The sequence below is a fragment of the Drosophila suzukii genome, chromosome 3 (assembly GCF_043229965.1).
Source record: "Drosophila suzukii chromosome 3, CBGP_Dsuzu_IsoJpt1.0, whole genome shotgun sequence".
Lineage (NCBI taxonomy): Eukaryota > Metazoa > Arthropoda > Insecta > Diptera > Drosophilidae > Drosophila > Drosophila suzukii.
In genome coordinates this window covers 21685543-21704019 of record NC_092082.1, presented here as the reverse complement: position 1 = coordinate 21704019, position 18477 = coordinate 21685543, and the positions used below count along the sequence as shown (strand labels likewise).

General features: G+C 36.5%; 1 protein-coding gene across 27 annotated transcripts in view; it reads right to left on the bottom strand.

The window, feature by feature from the left end:
- Positions 1–645: 645 nt before the first annotated feature.
- The window catches only part of pHCl-1 (pH-sensitive chloride channel 1), a 55697-nt gene continuing 37865 nt past the window's right edge, over positions 646–18477 (bottom strand). For 12 of the 27 annotated variants that reach the window (XM_065864080.2, XM_065864073.2, XM_065864074.2 and 9 more), the window contains 11 exons: positions 18206–18270; positions 17927–18147; positions 16699–16781; positions 15528–15665; positions 14930–15082; positions 14095–14247; positions 10517–10731; positions 8891–8941; positions 6436–7035; positions 2378–2488; positions 646–1795 (listed from right to left, as the gene is read on the bottom strand). In XM_065864080.2, the coding sequence (XP_065720152.2) occupies positions 1649–1795; positions 2378–2488; positions 6436–7035; positions 8891–8941; positions 10517–10731; positions 14095–14247; positions 14930–15082; positions 15528–15665; positions 16699–16781; positions 17927–18147; positions 18206–18270 (1937 nt within the window). In that variant the 3' untranslated portion in view covers positions 646–1648. Of the gene's footprint in view, positions 1796–2377; positions 2489–6435; positions 7146–8890; positions 8942–10516; positions 10732–14094; positions 14248–14929; positions 15083–15527; positions 15666–16698; positions 16782–17926; positions 18148–18205; positions 18271–18477 lie in introns of those variants that run through there. The other 15 variants (XM_036816309.3, XM_065864088.2, XM_065864086.2 and 12 more) reach the window with 10 other exon arrangements.

Below are 18477 nucleotides of genomic sequence, written 5' to 3'. Positions count from 1 at the left end.
CGTGTATACGCGTATTGTGTTCTATAAAGGTAATATTGTTTAAACAATTGGTAACTGTGGCCCTCAATAACCTGCTCTCAATTAATTTCAATAAAATTTCGTATGCAAAGGTTCGTTTAAATTTAGGTTTCTTTTTTGTGTTTTTTATCACAAGGTTTAAATTTGGTTTAGGTTTAAGTTTGTTTGAATTAGGTCGTGCTTCATTGGGTTTCTTTTTATATTTTATTTGTCCTACAAACATTTGCAGGCGTTCGTCGACATACATTTTATCTAAAATACTTGGGTGTTAGTTTTGTGAGTTTATAGTTGGGTTGGCATATGTTTCATAGCTACTTATGAGAGTTTTATAAAGTTTCTTGTCATATATTTTGTAAATATTTTAGTTAGCTTTCGTTTGTGTTTCTTCTATGAGCTTGATATGTATTTTAATAAAAGTTTTTAGGCAATTCCTGCTGCTACTTAAAAAGGCGTTCATGGATTGAATAAAATGAATCTCTGAAGGTGTAGGAATTTTCGTGAGTGAACTATTTTTGCTTAATGCATTCTTATAAAACCAAATTATTTTGCGTGTTTTTATTTCACCTGAATTTTAGTTTAGGAAAGCTTTTACTGTGGTCTACTTTGCGGCGGTTCCATTTCTATGAATTTATGTGATGCGATAAGATTAAATTCTGCTTTATTAATCGAACATTTATTGAAAAAATAAACGGAGTTTAACTAAACATTTAAATAAATATTATATACAGTACATTATAACGTAAAAATCAGTGTGATGATAACAATTTGTGTGTTCTGTTTGTTTACTCTTTGACATATGCGGAGGCACTTCAACTCATTGAATTGAATGGAACAAAACTGGGCTTTAATTTCATAATATTTGACTAGAACTGCTTGTAAATATATAACATCTATGTATATGTGTATAAACAGGTTTGCATCTTTCGACTACTCAAATAGGTAAAGCCTTAAAGCTGTTTGGTTTGCGTTTCATATTTCATAATTATAGGCTAGGTCTTTTTATCTTCTTGGATCGTGTTTTTGGTACTTTCAGCATACATTTCTTTGCTTAATAAATTGTTTAATTATTATATATTACAATTGCTAGACAGTGTTTCTTTGGTTGGTATAATTAACTAATGCATTTCCGAGCATATGCAAAAATTTGCAAATTTAATTTAAGGTTCGTTTTTTTTTTTGGTTTGTTTCTACTATTTTTAAAAAAGGCAGTCGAAAATGTTTCTTTCGTATGTTTGCTCATTTGCATAAATTTAACTTTCGTAAATATTAATTATTAACAACTTATTCATTTTGTTTTTCCCCGTTAACAACTCAGTTTAAACTAATTTTTCATTTTGACGTTTTTATCACTGGTTTTGTCATGTTGTTGCCATTTAAATAATCGTTAATGAGTAATTAGATGTACTTTGTGTTTCCCTTTGTTACATTAAAATTAGATGACTTTGCAAGGCCCTAGAACTTAGCAAATGAGTTTTCATGTCAGTTTGCATGTTGCTCTACAAATTACTTTACGAATAATGCATTCTCTCGGCATTCGAGTCTGCTTTTCTGGCATTGCTCCGGCAATTTAGCGTGTTCAAGTATCTATATATGTATGTTATGCATTACTTTTAGTGTTTTATGCTTAATTTTACGAAAATCCTTTATAGTGTACAAAGAAGAATATCAGAAAAATGGCATAAGCAGTTGGAAATGTAATTCTAGCGATGACATCGATCGTCTTGGCCACTCGAATCGGATGGGGTGGCTCTTTTTTACGCACTTGGACGAAGCAGGTCTGGAAGGAAGATGGAATGTAGTGAGTATTTATCCAAAAGGGTTCTAAAAATTAGTTTCTCTTTGGTAAAAATAATTTCAGAGTATCTAACAATGGTACTCATGGTACTATAAATTGGTAACAAAGTTAAAAAGAATCTAAATACCTCTGTGGTTTTTTCAAAAATACATCCAAAATCATATTAAATTGTTTATGGTCTTAATATTCGTAGATAAAAAAAAACTGTACTTGACTTAAGGAACTAGTTCGGAATTATAAAAATTTAAATTGGTAACAAAGTTAAAAAGAATCTAAAGATCCTCGTTGTTTTTTGAAAATAAATCCAAAATCAGTTTAAATTGTTTATGTTAGATAAAAAAATAAAACTGTATTTCACATTAGGAACTAGTTCGGGATTTTAAAAATACTTTTTATATAATGAAAAACAATATTCTAAGATCTTGAAAAATGTCTATATCCAGTTTCAAGATGATAAGATACGGTAGATATATTTTCCACTTTTCCTTAGAAATAATATTTTTACCATTTTAGAGAAACCATTTTTCAGATTTAGTTTTTATGGATAACTAGGGGTAGTCTCACCTCCGTGGCACAGCCATTGTTCGCCGAATGGGTGCACGGACTGTTGCTGCCGCCGCAGGTGGTGCATGCCACGATTTCGTTCGGGGCCCCGGCCTCTCGTCGCTTCTCGCCCTGATAGACGGCGGTAAATTTAAAAAACTTATTCGTTAATTTTCATTGGGCCATGGTGGTGGTTGGCAAACAAGTTGGCAATTTTACAAGTCAAATACAATTGGTGAAAAAGGAGTTATTTACACATACATACACACACATACGCATACGAAAAAAAAAACGTAAAATTGGTTTGGCAGTTGCAGTTTGGTTATTTTTCGGTTGTTTGCATTTCGTTTTTGCAAAAACCCAGCAAAAAGCGTATAAGTATGTTAAAAATATATGAAAAAAAGGTAGAAAAATAGTTTATTTATTAAAGTTTATTAAACAAGTGGCACAAAATCACTACGAAATTTATCACAAAAGCGCTTGAAATGCTTTTACAAATTGAACTACAGAAATATTTAAAAATAACTATTATTGTTAGGTCAGCATACTTACGGGCTTTAAAATGTTTATTTTATTTTTTTTATTTATGTCAGTGGCAGCAGTTGAAAAAGCAAAAAAGAGCAAATTCGATTTTAGTACCTGGCAGTCTATTTATAACCACAGCGCAATTTAATTGAATTTATAGAATTTTTTCAAATTTTACTAAATTTTTTGCACGTACAGTATTTTATTCATTTGTTATTTTTGTTTAAGCTATAGCAGTTTGTATAGAATTTTGTATTTTGATTGATATGAGAATGGCATGAGAATTTTGCTGTGTTTTCATTTTAAGTAGGTTGAAATTAAAAATTACACAAATGTGATGAGAATTTAAGTTTCAAATTTAAATAAAACACTAAACGGAGTATTAAACTCGTAAAACAATATTTAAGTTTTAGTTATAGAATGTATAAAAGTGTTTATTGTAGGTTTTGTGTGGTATGTAGGATGCTTATTTGGGGCGGCATTCTATTAGTTATGAACACGAATATTTTTAATGATTGACTATGAACACATACAGGGTAAGTTTAGGTAAATTTCTGTTAAGTTTTGTGCATTTATTGTGTGGGTTAAGCGTGCTCTATGTTGGATATTTCTAGGCAGAGGTGTTGGGGTAAAATCGAAGCTTGTGGCTTTATAACTGGTACTATATACACAGGCTGTTTACTATACAAGCACACATTGAAAAAGTAACTAAAGTTGTGTAACATTTATATTTTACAATACAAGTTGGTCCCAAGATATATTTATTGTTAGCTTAATAAATAACACTATGTACTGAAAGCTCAGCTGTTTCAGCAGGAAACATGTACAAGTGCCTCCTGATTACTGCTCTGTTTCATGGAAATTCTGGGCTTAATTAAGATCAAAAATTTGTGAGCGGTATATAAATTGTTCAATGGGTCGTAGGTGGCAGGCTAAGAAATTAACTGCGTCCGCTCGCAAGTATGCTACAATTTATTGCAGCTACAGTGGCACGTACTACCCCAAGTTGCATCTGAAAACGCCAACGAACCAGGGGAAAAATCAAGGGGATTTTCCGGGGGTTGGATGGGTGGGTGCTTTTTGGGGGCGTTGGGCTGGCAGCTGACTTGTCTTTGTTTGCCAGCAGCTGGCGGCCATTTGCCGAGTGCACAAATGCAGCCAAAGGTGGCCGAAGGGGTTGCGAAAATGGAAAAGTTGGGAGAGCAGGAAAATGGGAAAACGGGCTGGGAGGAAACAGTTACTTAGGTAAGATGTATTATGCGGGTGTGTTTAAGCAGCCAGAGAGCCGGATAACGTGGCTGACCTAAATAAAACAGGGTAGCTGTGCCAGAACTTTGCTTCTCGTTAATTTCTTCAAAATCAACAAGGCATTTTAAACGACCATGTCTTCAAGAGCTGAGTTAAAATGTACTGCACTAGATTTTAGAGTAGATATTAATTAATTTTTTTTAAAATTTTTTATATCTTAAGAGGGAAAAATGATTTAAATTGGCTTGATGGGATGCAATTATTTCAGTGTTCTGGCAGATAAAGCTTTTAATTACATTTGAAATGACCCAAAATTTTTAAATCGTATGATTATACGTTTCTAAAATATTTCTCAGGAAAAATCGAGAGATTTCTTAAACAATAACAGCTCCCATACATTTTTGGTAAGTGGTCCCCAAGGTTCTTATTTAGCCATTTAATTTTATTAACACAATACTGAGAGAAAAACTGGAAAAATGTATGACAAGCGAAGATTTATATGCCCAGTGCAATTAGCATTGGGGGAAAAAGTGTGAAGTAAAAGTATCTTCCCTGGTGAATTTTTTCGGCTTTCCGAACTTTTCGTATTTGCATAAGACTCCCGAAGGGGACCGCGCTGCTTTAAAATGCCGGGCTCGAACTTTTCCGCTGGAAAATCCTTGCGCATCCTTTCGAGAACATTTTCGGCTATTATGATGCATGTACCGACGCGTTCTGTTTTCGTTTTCATTTTGGCTTTCCTTCTCCGACTCGGCCGCATCCTTCGCATCCTTCGCCGCCATTTGTTTGTGTTTCCACTCTCGTGTCGTTGGTTTTTCCGGTGCTCTCGGGCTCATTACGGCATTTTCCACTTTGGGGCGCTCATGAATAATTATGTTGTCCTGTTGCGGCCCAGTCATCCCGTTGTCCACCTGGCCGGGCGCCAATTTAAACGCGTACACCATTTTTAATTTACATGCTAATGGTGGAAAACATTTTCCCAGCCACCTTGTTGTTGACGGTTTTCCCTTTTCTGGCCCGGCTGCAACTCCTTCATGCTCTGGTTCTGTCGGAAGTCGTCGTCAGCGTTTCACAATTTCCCATAAAATAGTTTTGCCTGGAACACGGTCTTTCATCACGCCCACTTGAGTTGGTTTTATTTGCCTTATTCCTATCTTGATGGCGGCCCGGCTCTCCTTTTCCATTCCGATAAGTTTGATTTACTTGGGGACTTTTGGGGGAAGTTTCGTGATTTATGCGCTGGAAATTGGTTGCAAATCTCGAGGACGAATAGTTGAGTTAAAAGTTTAACGCTACTTTATTACACCACTTTGATATCTTAGGTTTTCGTGACATTTCTAAAATACCATTGTCTATAAAAAAAACTTATTTGGAAGATAATGGTCATTACGAGTATTACATCTCATCACTGATAAAAAATGGAATAGTAAAAATAAATATCTGTATGTTGAGATCAAAATGTTGGTTAACAAAACATTATAAGTTGCGTGATTTAATTTAAAAATATTAAATATTTAAACCAAGGTAGAAAATATTAGTTATTAAATATTAAAGATTTTACGTCATTAAAAACAATAAATTCATATTAAATTCAAATTTTAAAATCTATAAAATATTTATGTAAATAAAGAGCGCAATAGCTGAAAAATATTTAAATTGAATATCAAATCCCTGGATTTACTACGTTTTCTATCAGTGCTGAGATGCCCAGATTCGGATATTTATCTTTAAATATCTAATAGTTTAAGTCGATGAAAACCCTTGGAGCGCAAGTGTCCTCTTCAGTGACCTAATGACTAAATCACTTAGGCTAGGGGTAATTAGTTGGGAAAACATCTCCATTGCTTGCGTTCGATTTTCCAAGACAACTTTGCCCCACTTTAAGCCCTAATTGCTTAACCTTCTGTTTCCTTTGGCTACCAATGGCTCATGTCTAATGCAGTTACTCTTGTTAGTCATTGTTAGTATTTCATTAAAGTTCAATTGCAAGTTTTTGGCAAAAAATCCAACTTTGAGTGTGCGTGTTTGGGGGTGTTTGGGTGCATTTTGTGGGTGTTTTTTCGAAAATGGCAAATGGCAATCAAAATAACCGCAGGCAATCAAGTTTAGTGAGAGGGGAGGCGAACTTCGATGTTCGCCTTTTGGCCAAACTTTCTTCTTGCTGACGTTTTTCTTTGGCTCCGGCTTTTTGTACATTGTTATGGTTAGTTATTAGTCGGTTGTGCAAACAACAACAAGAATGAAGGTTACTTTTGGTGGATTTTTCGGTTAGTCTCGGGAGCGATTCTGGTGTGTCCTCTACTCACTGTAGTATCCACATTTTCGAACGCATCGCCATAAACGGAGGCTGGGGAATTGGAGCGCGAGGCCTTGCGGCGTGGAGGCTTCTGCGGCAGGCGCAACTGACGTTCTGTGGCCTCCACATCCTGAACGGACTTCGGTTCCGCCTCCAGTTCGGTCTCGGTCTCGGCCTCGATCCTCACCACCAAGGCCGGTGTGCTGGTGGCCACCGATCGTCGCAGGGTGGCGGTGGACTCGGGCTGCTCCTCCTCCTCCCTCAGCTCGTCCTTGAACTTCACCTTGGTACTTGAGACACCGGAAGTCGTTCCGCCGGGCTCCTCGTATATATGCTCAGTGGGTCTGCCACTGGGATGGGGCGATATGGATGTGGATGGACTTCTGGCCGCCTTCCGCTTTATGGAGCGTGCCCGGAGATTCTGAACAGCGGCTCCAATGATCCCGCCGTGGGCCTCCTGCCAGCGCATGCCGCCGCCGAAGAACTCCTCCGGATCGGTGGTCCTGGGGGTTCCGGGCGTGGCCACCGAGGAGGAGGCGGCCGGGGTGCCAGCGGACATGGGCGTGGCCCCGCCCATCATCGACATGGCCGGCGTGGCAGCGGCGCTTGCCTTTTCGGAGGACAAAAGCGGCATGAAATTCGCGTTCGATTATTTCCTACAGAGCAGGTTGGTTGAATGGGGATAGTCTTTTGTTTTGGATTGGTTCTGAGCTTTGGTTTCTTGAGAGTGTTTTTGTTTTCGAACGCGAGGAAGAGAAAGACAATTTTCGGAGAGAGACACACAGGTGGTTTTAGTCAGGATAATCGAAGGCCACAAGAGTAATTGGGTTAATTGATGGGCATTGTCAAGAGAGAGGTTACTTGGATTCAAGCGGTTTTTGTTAGGTTGGTTAGGTAATGCCACAAATTAGTGGACTCTTGTTTTTCGTTTTCGTATTGATTTGTTTTTTCGTATTTGGTAATTCCAGTTTAAATTGTTTACAACTGTCTTTTAAATTCGACCACCCTTAGTCTAGCAGATTGTTAACTTTATAAAAATCTAAGATAACTGAACTTGCAGTCAAGTTTTTAAGGTGTTGCCTTGAATTATTTATTTTTTAAAACTGTTTATAGAAGTATAAAAATTCAAAAAAATTTTACTATATCATAAAATTGTAAGTACTAAAAAATATATATGGCATGCCTTTTTAAACTACTTTTTTCCTTTATTTTATTTTGCTAATTTCACACGTATCTGTAATTTTAACCTTTCTGTTAAAAGGATACCCCTCGGAGCATTTATCGATGTTTCTGGTGTCTCGTTTATAAATTACATGAGTGTTTTTATATTTATTGAGAAACATACAGATGCACAAAATGCTCTAAAACCATACGCCTAAACAAAAAGCTTTCAAGCAAACACAGACAACACAAAACAACCAAAAACGAAAATGTTTCAGCTACTACTTGTTAGTACCATAAATAATAGTGGCCAACATTTCCGGCACCATATATCGCTTTTTTTGTTGAGTAAACCAAAAAAATATTTGTTTTATTGGTGGCAGAGGGCGGTGTCAGAAAATCAATAAAAACTTAATTCAAATGTAGATTTCAAATTCAAGGCAAAATTCATTTAGTAAAATTAAAATGTAAATCAGGGGCAAAAAACAGAATTGATTTATAGCTTTTCCGATATAATTTTTTCGATTTGCAAGAAGATAAAGAATTTTTTCCATATTAATTGGTAATCGTTTTTTCGCTTTTCTGTTACAATTTTCTCTCGTAACATTTTTCCCAATTGTAAGTGACCTTAAAGTGTGTTTTATTGATATATATATATTTTTTATATTTATTTTTCATCATGAGTTTTTCTATGTTGTGGTTGAAGTTGTCGTTTCAGCTGTTGGTCGTGTGTAAATATATTCATCAAAAACAATTATGCAACGCATATGAAATATGCGTAGAACTGGCTGTCAGGTGTTCAAGCACATAACGAGTTTGTTTATGATTGGTTCAAAAACGCAAAAACGTAAATAAATTATGAACAAAATTAATGTAGTAAGTATGGAGTTATATACATTGAAAGCGAGTGCGAATCTACTAGGTAATTATTAAATTTGAATTATAGTTATTGATATTTTCATTGGTTTTCCGTTTGGCTCGAAAATCAAATTAAACACTGTTGTTTTTTTTTTTGGGGGGGGGAAACACAAAAACCAAAATCGAAACAAAACTTTTTCAATGCATTTCATCAAAGCGAAATTCGCATGCCATTTTTCTTAGGATTACTTTTCGCTGTTTGGTCGGGGGGAGGGGGAAAAGGACTCGGTGGGGGGTGTACAGTGTGTGTGTGTTTCTTAGTTGGATCGAGTGTGTTTAGTTGGGGGCTTTTGTGGCTGCTGTTTGCTGCTAAATGGTTCTGTTGGGGTTTTCTGTTTTCTCAGGGGGCGGGGCGGGTGGTGCATGAGTTGTGGTTGATAGCTTACCAAAGGACTTGCAAGAATTACTCCGATCCTGCTTAGTACTGCTGGAAGACGCTGCAAAAATGTACACAAAACAATGTTCATACTCAAAACACACTTTAAGTTTGGTTTGGTTGTCATTTGATTGGGTTTGGTTTGGTTTTCTGTTTGCCGTTCGCTACTGTTTGTTCAGTTCTCACTTGGCTGCTAATTTCGAGAGTAAATTGAATTTTGCTGGTGGCTGTTCGAATGTTCGAATGGTTGCATATCACTAAAATTGGGAACAATGTTCGATTCTTTTCGGTCGCGCAGACGTCTTTTTACGTTTTAAAATATAAGGTATATTTATGATGCATGGGGCTAAAAAGTGGCATTTATTTAAGTGGCACTATCAGCTTATTAAAATGTTTTTTTTTGTATGTAATCTCTTTGCGTAACATGCCACTTAAATGAATTCCCATAAACAGGATTACAAATTCGTAAATCACATCAAACAAAAATGCTTAACGTGCATTGAACGTTGGGTTCTTAATTCGAAAAGTGCCTACGTAAAAACAAAATGCATATTTAATTGGTTTTTCAATTTTAGTTTTTGTGGCTTCATTTTCGTTAGAAAACAATGAAAAACATAAATAAACATACCTACCTACGGGCATGTAAAACGCTTCAATTATTTTATTATTGTTCATATTAAGTTTGGGTTTGTTAAAATATTTGCAAACTAATTGGAGATGAATAAAACGCATTGTTTTCCTTACGAACGATTGTATTATACAACACTTAGAAAATAATTGAAACAACAGAAAATAAATGTTTAGGTTTCTATCGAAAGGGAGGATTGGCTGTTGGCATTTCTGGGGGTAAATGTCACTCCATTGGGTTAATAAAAATGCAAACAAATAATACAACTGAGCATCGGCACAATTAATACACATACATAGACAGTATCTTTATATAGGATGGGTCAAAAATCAAAATCAAATCAGTAGTGTGTGGACAAAAATCAAATGGAAAGTTTCGGTTTAAATCATTTCGTTATTCGTAGGACACACAAGTTTACGTTTAGTATAGATTTAAAAAGTTGTTATACAAAATGCTAAGGGATCAACACAAAGTGAGTTTTTATAGCGAGCATTTTGAAGTTGATAATGTAGATATGACAATGGTTCTATTAACTAAAGACCATCAAATAAGACTGGACAGTACACGGATAGGTGATCAAAAGTTGGGTATACGCAGATATAGAGAAAAGGAGAGATATAGACGGATAGAGAGAGACAGAGAGAAAGGGGGACGCAACACAATGGCGGAAATCGAATTGTTTTGTCTGAGTTTTTATATATTTTTTGGTATTTTGTTGTTTCATGACTTGGGCTCAGGTGTTGCTGGCTTCTTAAACAAAGGAAGAACAAATAACTTGAATAACTTATATAGTACGAATGTTGGTTGTTGTGTTCGCTGTGTGTTTTTATTTCATTTGCTTGGTTTGTTTGTTTTTTATAGGTATATAACGATTTTTTTTGTTTTTTGTTGGCTTTGCACGCTCATGTAAAATTCATATTTAATTGCTTTCAAAATGCATACGAAATTAGCTTTTTTTCGGGTCGGGGCTGCCTGGTGTGAATCGGATTAAATGATTATTTAATTTACCTGTGTTACGGGATTCTCGCCGGGCCGGTAGACGACGTTGTGCAGGGGCCGCTTTCGCCCCACATAATTGACGCAGACGAATTCCAGCAGGGAGGCGTAGATGAAGCACATGCAGACGCCGTCCCACACGTTCATCGCCGTCAGATTAGAAACAACCGGCAGAGTGCTCCGGAAACCGTTCGAGGTAGTGAAGAAATTCAGCATGGTTGTCACGCCTTCGCCAGGTTGTTCGTTCAAGTTGTTTGGGGTTGTTCGCAGTTGTTCAGAGTTGTTCAAAGTTGTTCATCGGGCGGATGGTAATTGTAGAGAAACTTGCATTAGCCGTTTGACACGTAATTAGAAAAGCATTGCATTCTTTGGGGCGGGGCAAAGGGGTCTCAAGAGGTGTCTGGGGCGGCAGGATGTATTCGTATAAATTCTGTGGCGTTTAGTTGAGTTGTTTAATTAGTTTTGGCATATGTACAAAAGTTTTTAGTTTCAGCTTTACCGTCCCGTTCTCGGAGAAAAGGATTCGTTATGTCATACAGTGTTGGTTTCACTTGTTTGGTTTTATTTTGTGGTTCAATAAATGTGCAAAAGCTAGGGAAAAGTAAACAAGTCTACTTAATTGATGAGGAGCATTATTTCTAAGCATTCGATTTATGTATTATATTTTTTGTGGTGTCACGAAGATCAATGCTGTTTTAAGGCGGAGTAAGTTATATTTTCCAGAGTTTTTTTAAGTTCGGGTTAGTTGTTATATGGTTTTTAAAGTATTTTAAAATTTGTTATATTTTTGTGTGTCATTATCAGACTTTGGGTTTTATGTGAATTCGTTTTTTACCTTAAATTTTTAACAACACTTGATGGGATTAAATTTTTGCTTACAAAATTAGAAAAATATTTGGCTATGATCCTATTATGATTTTATAAATAAATTATTAACCAATCGAACAGGGCTGGAAATCGTTAAAAAAAAACGATTTCACACAAAATTTTACGTCATATAATTTAATAGTCTTTATATTTGGTTTTGGCAATTTATATTACATTTTAGGACTGTCTACTTAATATAAATATATTTCATTACTGGTCGTTGAATTATAGGTGAAATCATTGTTTTTTAAAACCGATTTACAGTGAGGCTTAATTTATTACACATTTATGGTTTTCTGAATAAGTATGGTTTAATGTAAAAAGTAAAGAATTGCAGAAAATGAATGTTTAAAAAATGATTTCACATATAATCCGACGTTCAGTCATTAATCTAATTGTTTAAAATGATTATTTCAATATAAAAAATCTAAAAGAGCTTTCGCAAAAAATAATAATTTAATTAATCACAATGATGTGTTAAAAAGTACCTCCCTTTCATTAATATTTTATTTGTCTGCAAATGACTAAGTTTTTTGCTTCATTAATCAGTTTTTTCGCCATCAACAGAAGCGAAAGTCCGAATCGAATTAATCAAGGGTAATGCTGGCATTTAATATTAATTATTCAGCTCATGACCGTTCGACATAAAAATGCCATTGGCCAATGGAGCTGGATATGCGACATTATCAATCTTGGTTGCCTAATTAGTTGCGTCAACAATTCGCCAGCTGGCTGAATGCAGGGGAATTTAACTAGTTTGGCATGCCGAAAGGAGCTCTTTCAGCATCCGCTTCGCTGCATCCACGAACCACATCGATTTTCAATTTGCCAGCGTTTTTGGTATCCGCCCTACTCTTACCAAGAAAAACAGGGAAAACGGGGAAAATCACGACGCTGCACTCAACTGCAAATACTTGGAGGAAAAGCTCGAGAACGGGTCACAAATGAGGCAAAAGATGCTGCCATGCTAAGAAGGAGCTGCTGTAAAATGCATGCAATGTCAGCACTTCGACTTACAAAACGGCATCGGTTGTCCCGAAGCCATTTCGCCGTTTTTTGACTATTTATTTATTTAGTTTCCCTTTGTCATTGAAATGTCGTCTGATTGTGTTTGCTCTGGGCAGACAATGGCAGCCAGAAATGGAATTATCCTTCCCCCATTCGATTTTACAATGCCATTTGAGTGCTCTGTCGTCGTTTTGTCAGCTGAAGATCTCAAGTGCATTATTACTGCTAAAGTTATGTAAATCATGCCAGTTTCATAAAAAGTGAGGTTGAGAATCAAATTGCAATCTAACTTAGGATATTAGCAACGTCAATTTATTTGAACTCCATGGACTTCCCATGGGTTTTAATAACCATATCAGTCAATATTTTTATCTATCTGTATTCCTTCTTAAAGCAAATATTATACTGCAATTTAAAGTCAAGTCAGGCACTAAGCTTTTTATAATCCCCAACTGCTAGTTTTTCATCTCTGCCCCAACTTTGTAGTTTTTGCATTACACGCACTGAGAGCTTTCTGTTCTATTTGCCTAGTCCATGTGGCCCATATGGCTTATGCATAAATCATCATGTATGATGTGGCCACCGTCCACGTCATCATCATCATCATCGTCATCGCAGGAAAAGGAAAAGGGACAGGGCTGCGGATGTGGAATGTGCCACAAGCCGTGGAAAATACCAGGATACGGCCGTGTCCGAATTTCTGTGTCTCCTGTCCAGGAGCAGCTGCCAACGACGTGGGCTTCTGATGTTTCGGCTGACATTCCCTTGCGTTGCTCTCATTATTTTCATTTCGGTTTCCCTCACTCACTTTTGGCCATAGAGCTCAGTGATTGCATTATCCCTGCTCCACTCGGCATAAACAGAAGGAAATCATCCCACATTGGAAACAAAACTGTCATAATTCTTTAAATTACTAAAATATGCTGTATTATTTTAAGATCATTTTAATATTTATTTAAGATTTTTTAAAGACGTGTAGTTATTTATTTATATTATTATATTATATTCATTTTTAATATTATTTTGTTATTCGCCATGTTTTCTATAGTTCGTTGTCATTAAAATAGCTTTTTGTTCGTTATTAATTTAGTTTTTGTATTTTTTAATAACTCTTTTTTAAAATGTTAGTGTCGCAATCTATTTGAATATAAATTCGAGTAGCCTTTTTAGCATGATGTAGTAGTATGTAGAATGCTTTAGTTGTTGTTTCGTATGTGGTTTTACCAAAGCTTCTCAAAGAAAGTAAAGCTTAAAAAATGCCTAGTTTAAGTTAAGAGGTCATGCAATGCTTAAGGACTCAAAGGAGTTGGGCGTTTACCAAATACGAGTGCAGGAAGTAAGAAATTACAAAATGAGAAAATCAACATTGGTTAAATCAGTCCAAGAAATGGATCGAAATGAAAAAGAATCCATTAAAATCGAGCGGCTAGCTTAACTGAATTTTAAATGAGTTAAATGTTCCTATGCTGTTCTAGACTAAAAAACACTTCTAAATATATTTAATTTTTGATTGGCCAATTGTCTCGTGGTTGCGTTTAAATTTGGACTAGAACTTACTGGACTGCTACATTTTCGTAAACGACTAGACTGTGATTTGGATTGTTTTTTCATTGATTTGGAAGACTTCGATTTTTGTTAAGTTTTCTATTTGCTTCACAAAGAATTTGGATCTTCTTTTGTTTTTTTTTGGTTTTGGTTTTGATTTTGCTACGTACCGATCATAACCCGGGCTGGGACTGCATTCCATTCCAGCCAAAATGTGATAAACGACGAGGTGACCAATATAATGCCAGGTATGAAAACGGTTGTAAAATAATACGCACGATCACGGGTAAATGTCAACTCGACCTGTAGGCAACTGTAATTACCTTAAGAAACAAGGCCGGAATTATGCAAATTCGGCCAAAGGTTAACACACGCACACACACAGAGACAGACAGATAGAGAGAGAGATAGATAGAGGCCTATTTGGTAGGAGGACGCATTTATAAGGAATTTCCTTAAAGGGCCTAAAACTAGCCTATTCTATTTCCCGAGTTTTGGCTTATTTTGGCTAAACTATTATCTGATTGCAGAACCGAAAAAAAAGTAAACTTAAATTGTGTTTGGTAATTTGGGCTTTGCTTTTCAGATTTTGGGTGGGATTGGATTTGGTGGCTCTCATTCAAGGAACAGAACCCATGCAGCAAACCTTAACTCTAAGATCTTTTTGGTGTGGGCATACTTTGGGTGGGTACTGTATTCTTATTTATTTTTGCATCTACTTTGGCCGCTTTAAAATGAAATGGAAAAGTGACAATTGTAAATCATAAAATTGTACAAATTACATTACAGAAGGGCAATCGAAAAAGGCAAATGCTACGAAAGGCGGAAAGAAAATCAACTCTCAATGGCGTACAAAATTGATTTTTGGTTCGGTTAAATTCTTAAAAGTACGTATTTTTATTAAGAGTTTTTTTTTTTTGGTTTTGTTTAGTGTGAGAGAGAGCGAGGGCAAAAATTGGTTATGGTTGTTTTTTAATTGGTTGGTGGGTATTTTGGTATTGTTACCTATCATCGATCTAGCTGGCACTGCATTCCATTCTAGCCAGAAGGTTATAAAGGACGACGTCACCAATATAATGCCGGGTATAAAAACGGTGGTGAAATAGAATGCACGATCTCTGGTAAAGATTAAATCGACCCTAAGACAGCTGTAGTTCCCTAGGGGCATTATTTGTTTTGTTTTGGTTTTTGGATATTTTGTTGGTTGTTTTGTAGCGTTGGTTTTTATAAGAGAGAGGAGGAGTGGGAGGGTAGACAAAGAGTAGACCATTAGATAGGCATTGGATTTATTTGTAGATTCTTTGCTAAAATGTAAAAGCTGCAAAAGCACGTCTAGCCGAGGCCTGAGACTACGAAAGTAAATCAAGAAAAAATTAACTTCAAAAGCCAAGCCAAAGAATGGAGTACTAAACTGTTTGTAAGAACCTAAAATTATTTTTTAAATACGCCTTTTTGTATGTTGTACAAAGAAATACCATTTTACCATAAAACACTACGGTTACTAAAGAGCAAAATTTCCTGGTTGTAAAATCTTTGGCTAATACAAAGTATAAGCAAATGAAGTGATTGGCAATCGAGTCGAATGGAGATCCCAATGACTTACCTCTCCAGCTGTTTTGATCGCAGGCCGTTGTTTGATTCTTGATCAAGTACGCGTTTAATGTGGTCAGCGAGGGACTTTTCCGCAGAGTGTCCTCATCGTTTTTCCAGACGTATTTGATTTGGGCCTCCTCGTAGGAAACTGGCAAACAGGGACGAGAGAAGAATTCATGTTAGAGAGACACTGGTTCGCCCAATGGGATTACACTCCCAGCCCCGAGTAATCCCATCATCATGCCATTAATTAATTAGATTAATGTAAATAGGCAGCGGTACACAAACGCATATTGTCTGAGTCATTTGTCAGGGTTCGGGCCCAGACCCAGTAAATTAAATCATATTTGACAAACAAGGTTTGACAAGCAGGCAAAAGGCACAACACTTCGATGGATGTTCCTGTTCTCCCCTCATAGATGGGAATCTCGGCAGGAACCGACATCATCATCCTCTCAAAGTAATTTACGATGTTGCTCACGTTCTTAGCCGATGTTTCCAAGCGGGCTGGGAACCGGAAACAACTTTCGAAAACAATGTAAAGACAAAAAGCCCAGAACAAGGCTGACTGTGCGGCTGTCTGTGTGGCAGGCAGTCAGCCTTGTTAGTCACTTTGTCAGCTTTTGTCGTTTGGGCCCCCTTTGCCGGTGCCACGCCCCTTTAGGCCCCATCGCCTCCTCCATTGTTGCATAAACACAGACAAATAAACACACGGACGAATGCAGATAGAGGAACAGATTTCCCCTGAGTGGCAGTCAACACGCTCGCCTGCCCATCTTTTTATCATCAGAGCATCAACATCTTGAGGTTCCCCTTCAACACTTCGGAATTGTCACATTATTTATACATTAATCGTACTGGCTCCTCAATTGTGCTTTTAAAAATAGCTTTACTCCCAACATTTGTTTTTGACATCTTTCTTTTTACTTTTCAATATATTCATAATTTCAACGAATATGATTAATTTATTCTTAAGATTTTTTGTTTCGTCAGTTTCGTTAAGAAATGCGTTAGAATTATTTATTAAAAGGGACTGGTTGACTTTCACATACCGTTTTTTATTTTTGTAAATAAGTATATAAGCCTATAAGTATTTTATATATTTATTTATCTATGCAGTTACTCTTCTGGCTTATAAAAAACAAAATTTAAATCAATTTTATTTTTGTTCTATTACTTACTGCTTTCCATGGAGAAGGAGCACTTTGGATCATCGAATGGAAATATATGAAGACTTCCCTGGCAGGATAAGATCAGATGACGTCTAGAAGGAGATACCACAAGCAATATTATACATTAATCCATAATAAATAAACTAAACACACTTTACAAGTACCTTCAGTTGACTGTTTAACCTTTAAATACTATAACAATTATCAAACATAAATTTATGGTTTAAATTCAGAGGCTTCAGGCAAATCTTTAACTATACTCGTATCGTAAAAAATCTTCGATAAAGGTAATTCAAAGATTTTAATTTCTTTTTGAACGTTTTCTGATGCACATCTACCGTGAAAATATTTTGACCCTATAATTCTTCGAATTTTACCCTCGAGCAATTTTATGCTTGTCTCTGCCACTTAATATCTCGCTTTGTTCGCCAGCATCAATTCATAATTTTCCACCCCGTGTCGCTGTCGCTTTTCCAGCAAGTTTTTCTGACGTTTCTCCTTGTCGGCTATGCAAACACCAAAAGGGAAATGCTGGACCAGAAAAGCTGGGAAAGTAAATGGCAACTGCAACTTATTTTAATTGCTGGACGACACTTTTGCGCTATGCAGTCAATTGGAAAAGTTCTGTTGAATTAAAAATGTAGACAAGTTGGGCAAACGGAAAAGGGGAAAATGGGGGAAAAGAAGACAAACATGAGCATCCAGCAAATGCTGGCCATATTGTGAAAAGTTCCTCGCCGTTTTTTTTTACTCGGAAAACAACATACGAGCCTGAATTTTGCAGCTGGCCAGGAGTTGGGATGTTGGGATGTATGTACCTTGTACCTGTCCAAATATTTACATACCTACTTTTACCTTTTTCACATTTTACTCATATTCACCTATTTCTCTGCGCTACCTTCTACATTTCTTGTGCTATTTTTCATTACGGCCTCGTATGTTTGCCCTGCTAGCTTACATATTTTGTGGGCCCTTTCCTCAAATTTTCCACTAGCCAGTGAGAGAAATAAAAAAAGGAAAACTGCGGAAAATTGAGCTAGAGAAGCGACGGAAAAAAGCAGAGAGAATAAAAAAATATGGCCGCTACGCCTGTCATCTTGCTCTCCCTAATGAATATGAACTTTGAGCGAAAATTTGCATTTTCTGGCGCCATTAAAGCCGCTTAGCCCGGCCTCGTCTCCGGTTTTGTATAAAAAATTCATTCATATTCAAATCGGGCTTCAGAACAGACACACACCTCATTGCGTACGTAATGGTCCCGTTCCGAAATATTCTTAAAGCGAAATGCATTGGTATGATGGGATCCTTGAAATCGCCATGCATAATGAAATACGTATCCGGCGTCCAGATGCTGTCATGATGATGCAGAGCATTTAAGAAGTCGTAATGAGACTTATTGCCATATTGCAGTCGCGGATCGTTCCATTGCTGGTTAAGCAGAAATTCCACCTCGTATTTCTGCAAACAGTCGTTTCTATTAGAAATATATACTTCCTTCAATTATCCTCGGACTCACCAAACTGCTTTCATCGGGCGATGCTAAGCTCAGGAGCAGCACGTTCACGTTCACCGTCAGAGTGCCTAGTAAAAGGAGTTCAATACACACAATAGGGGTCTACTTAAAAATGTTTTTATTGAAATGCCATAGAAGTGCCAGAAAAAAGAAAAATTCTAGTTAGCAAAGACGCAATAAAAGCAAAAGTCTACTAGAAATATATATTTTATATTCAGCTAGCAAATATAGAAATAGGTTTTTAATATGGAACCCCAATATAAACAAAACTGAAG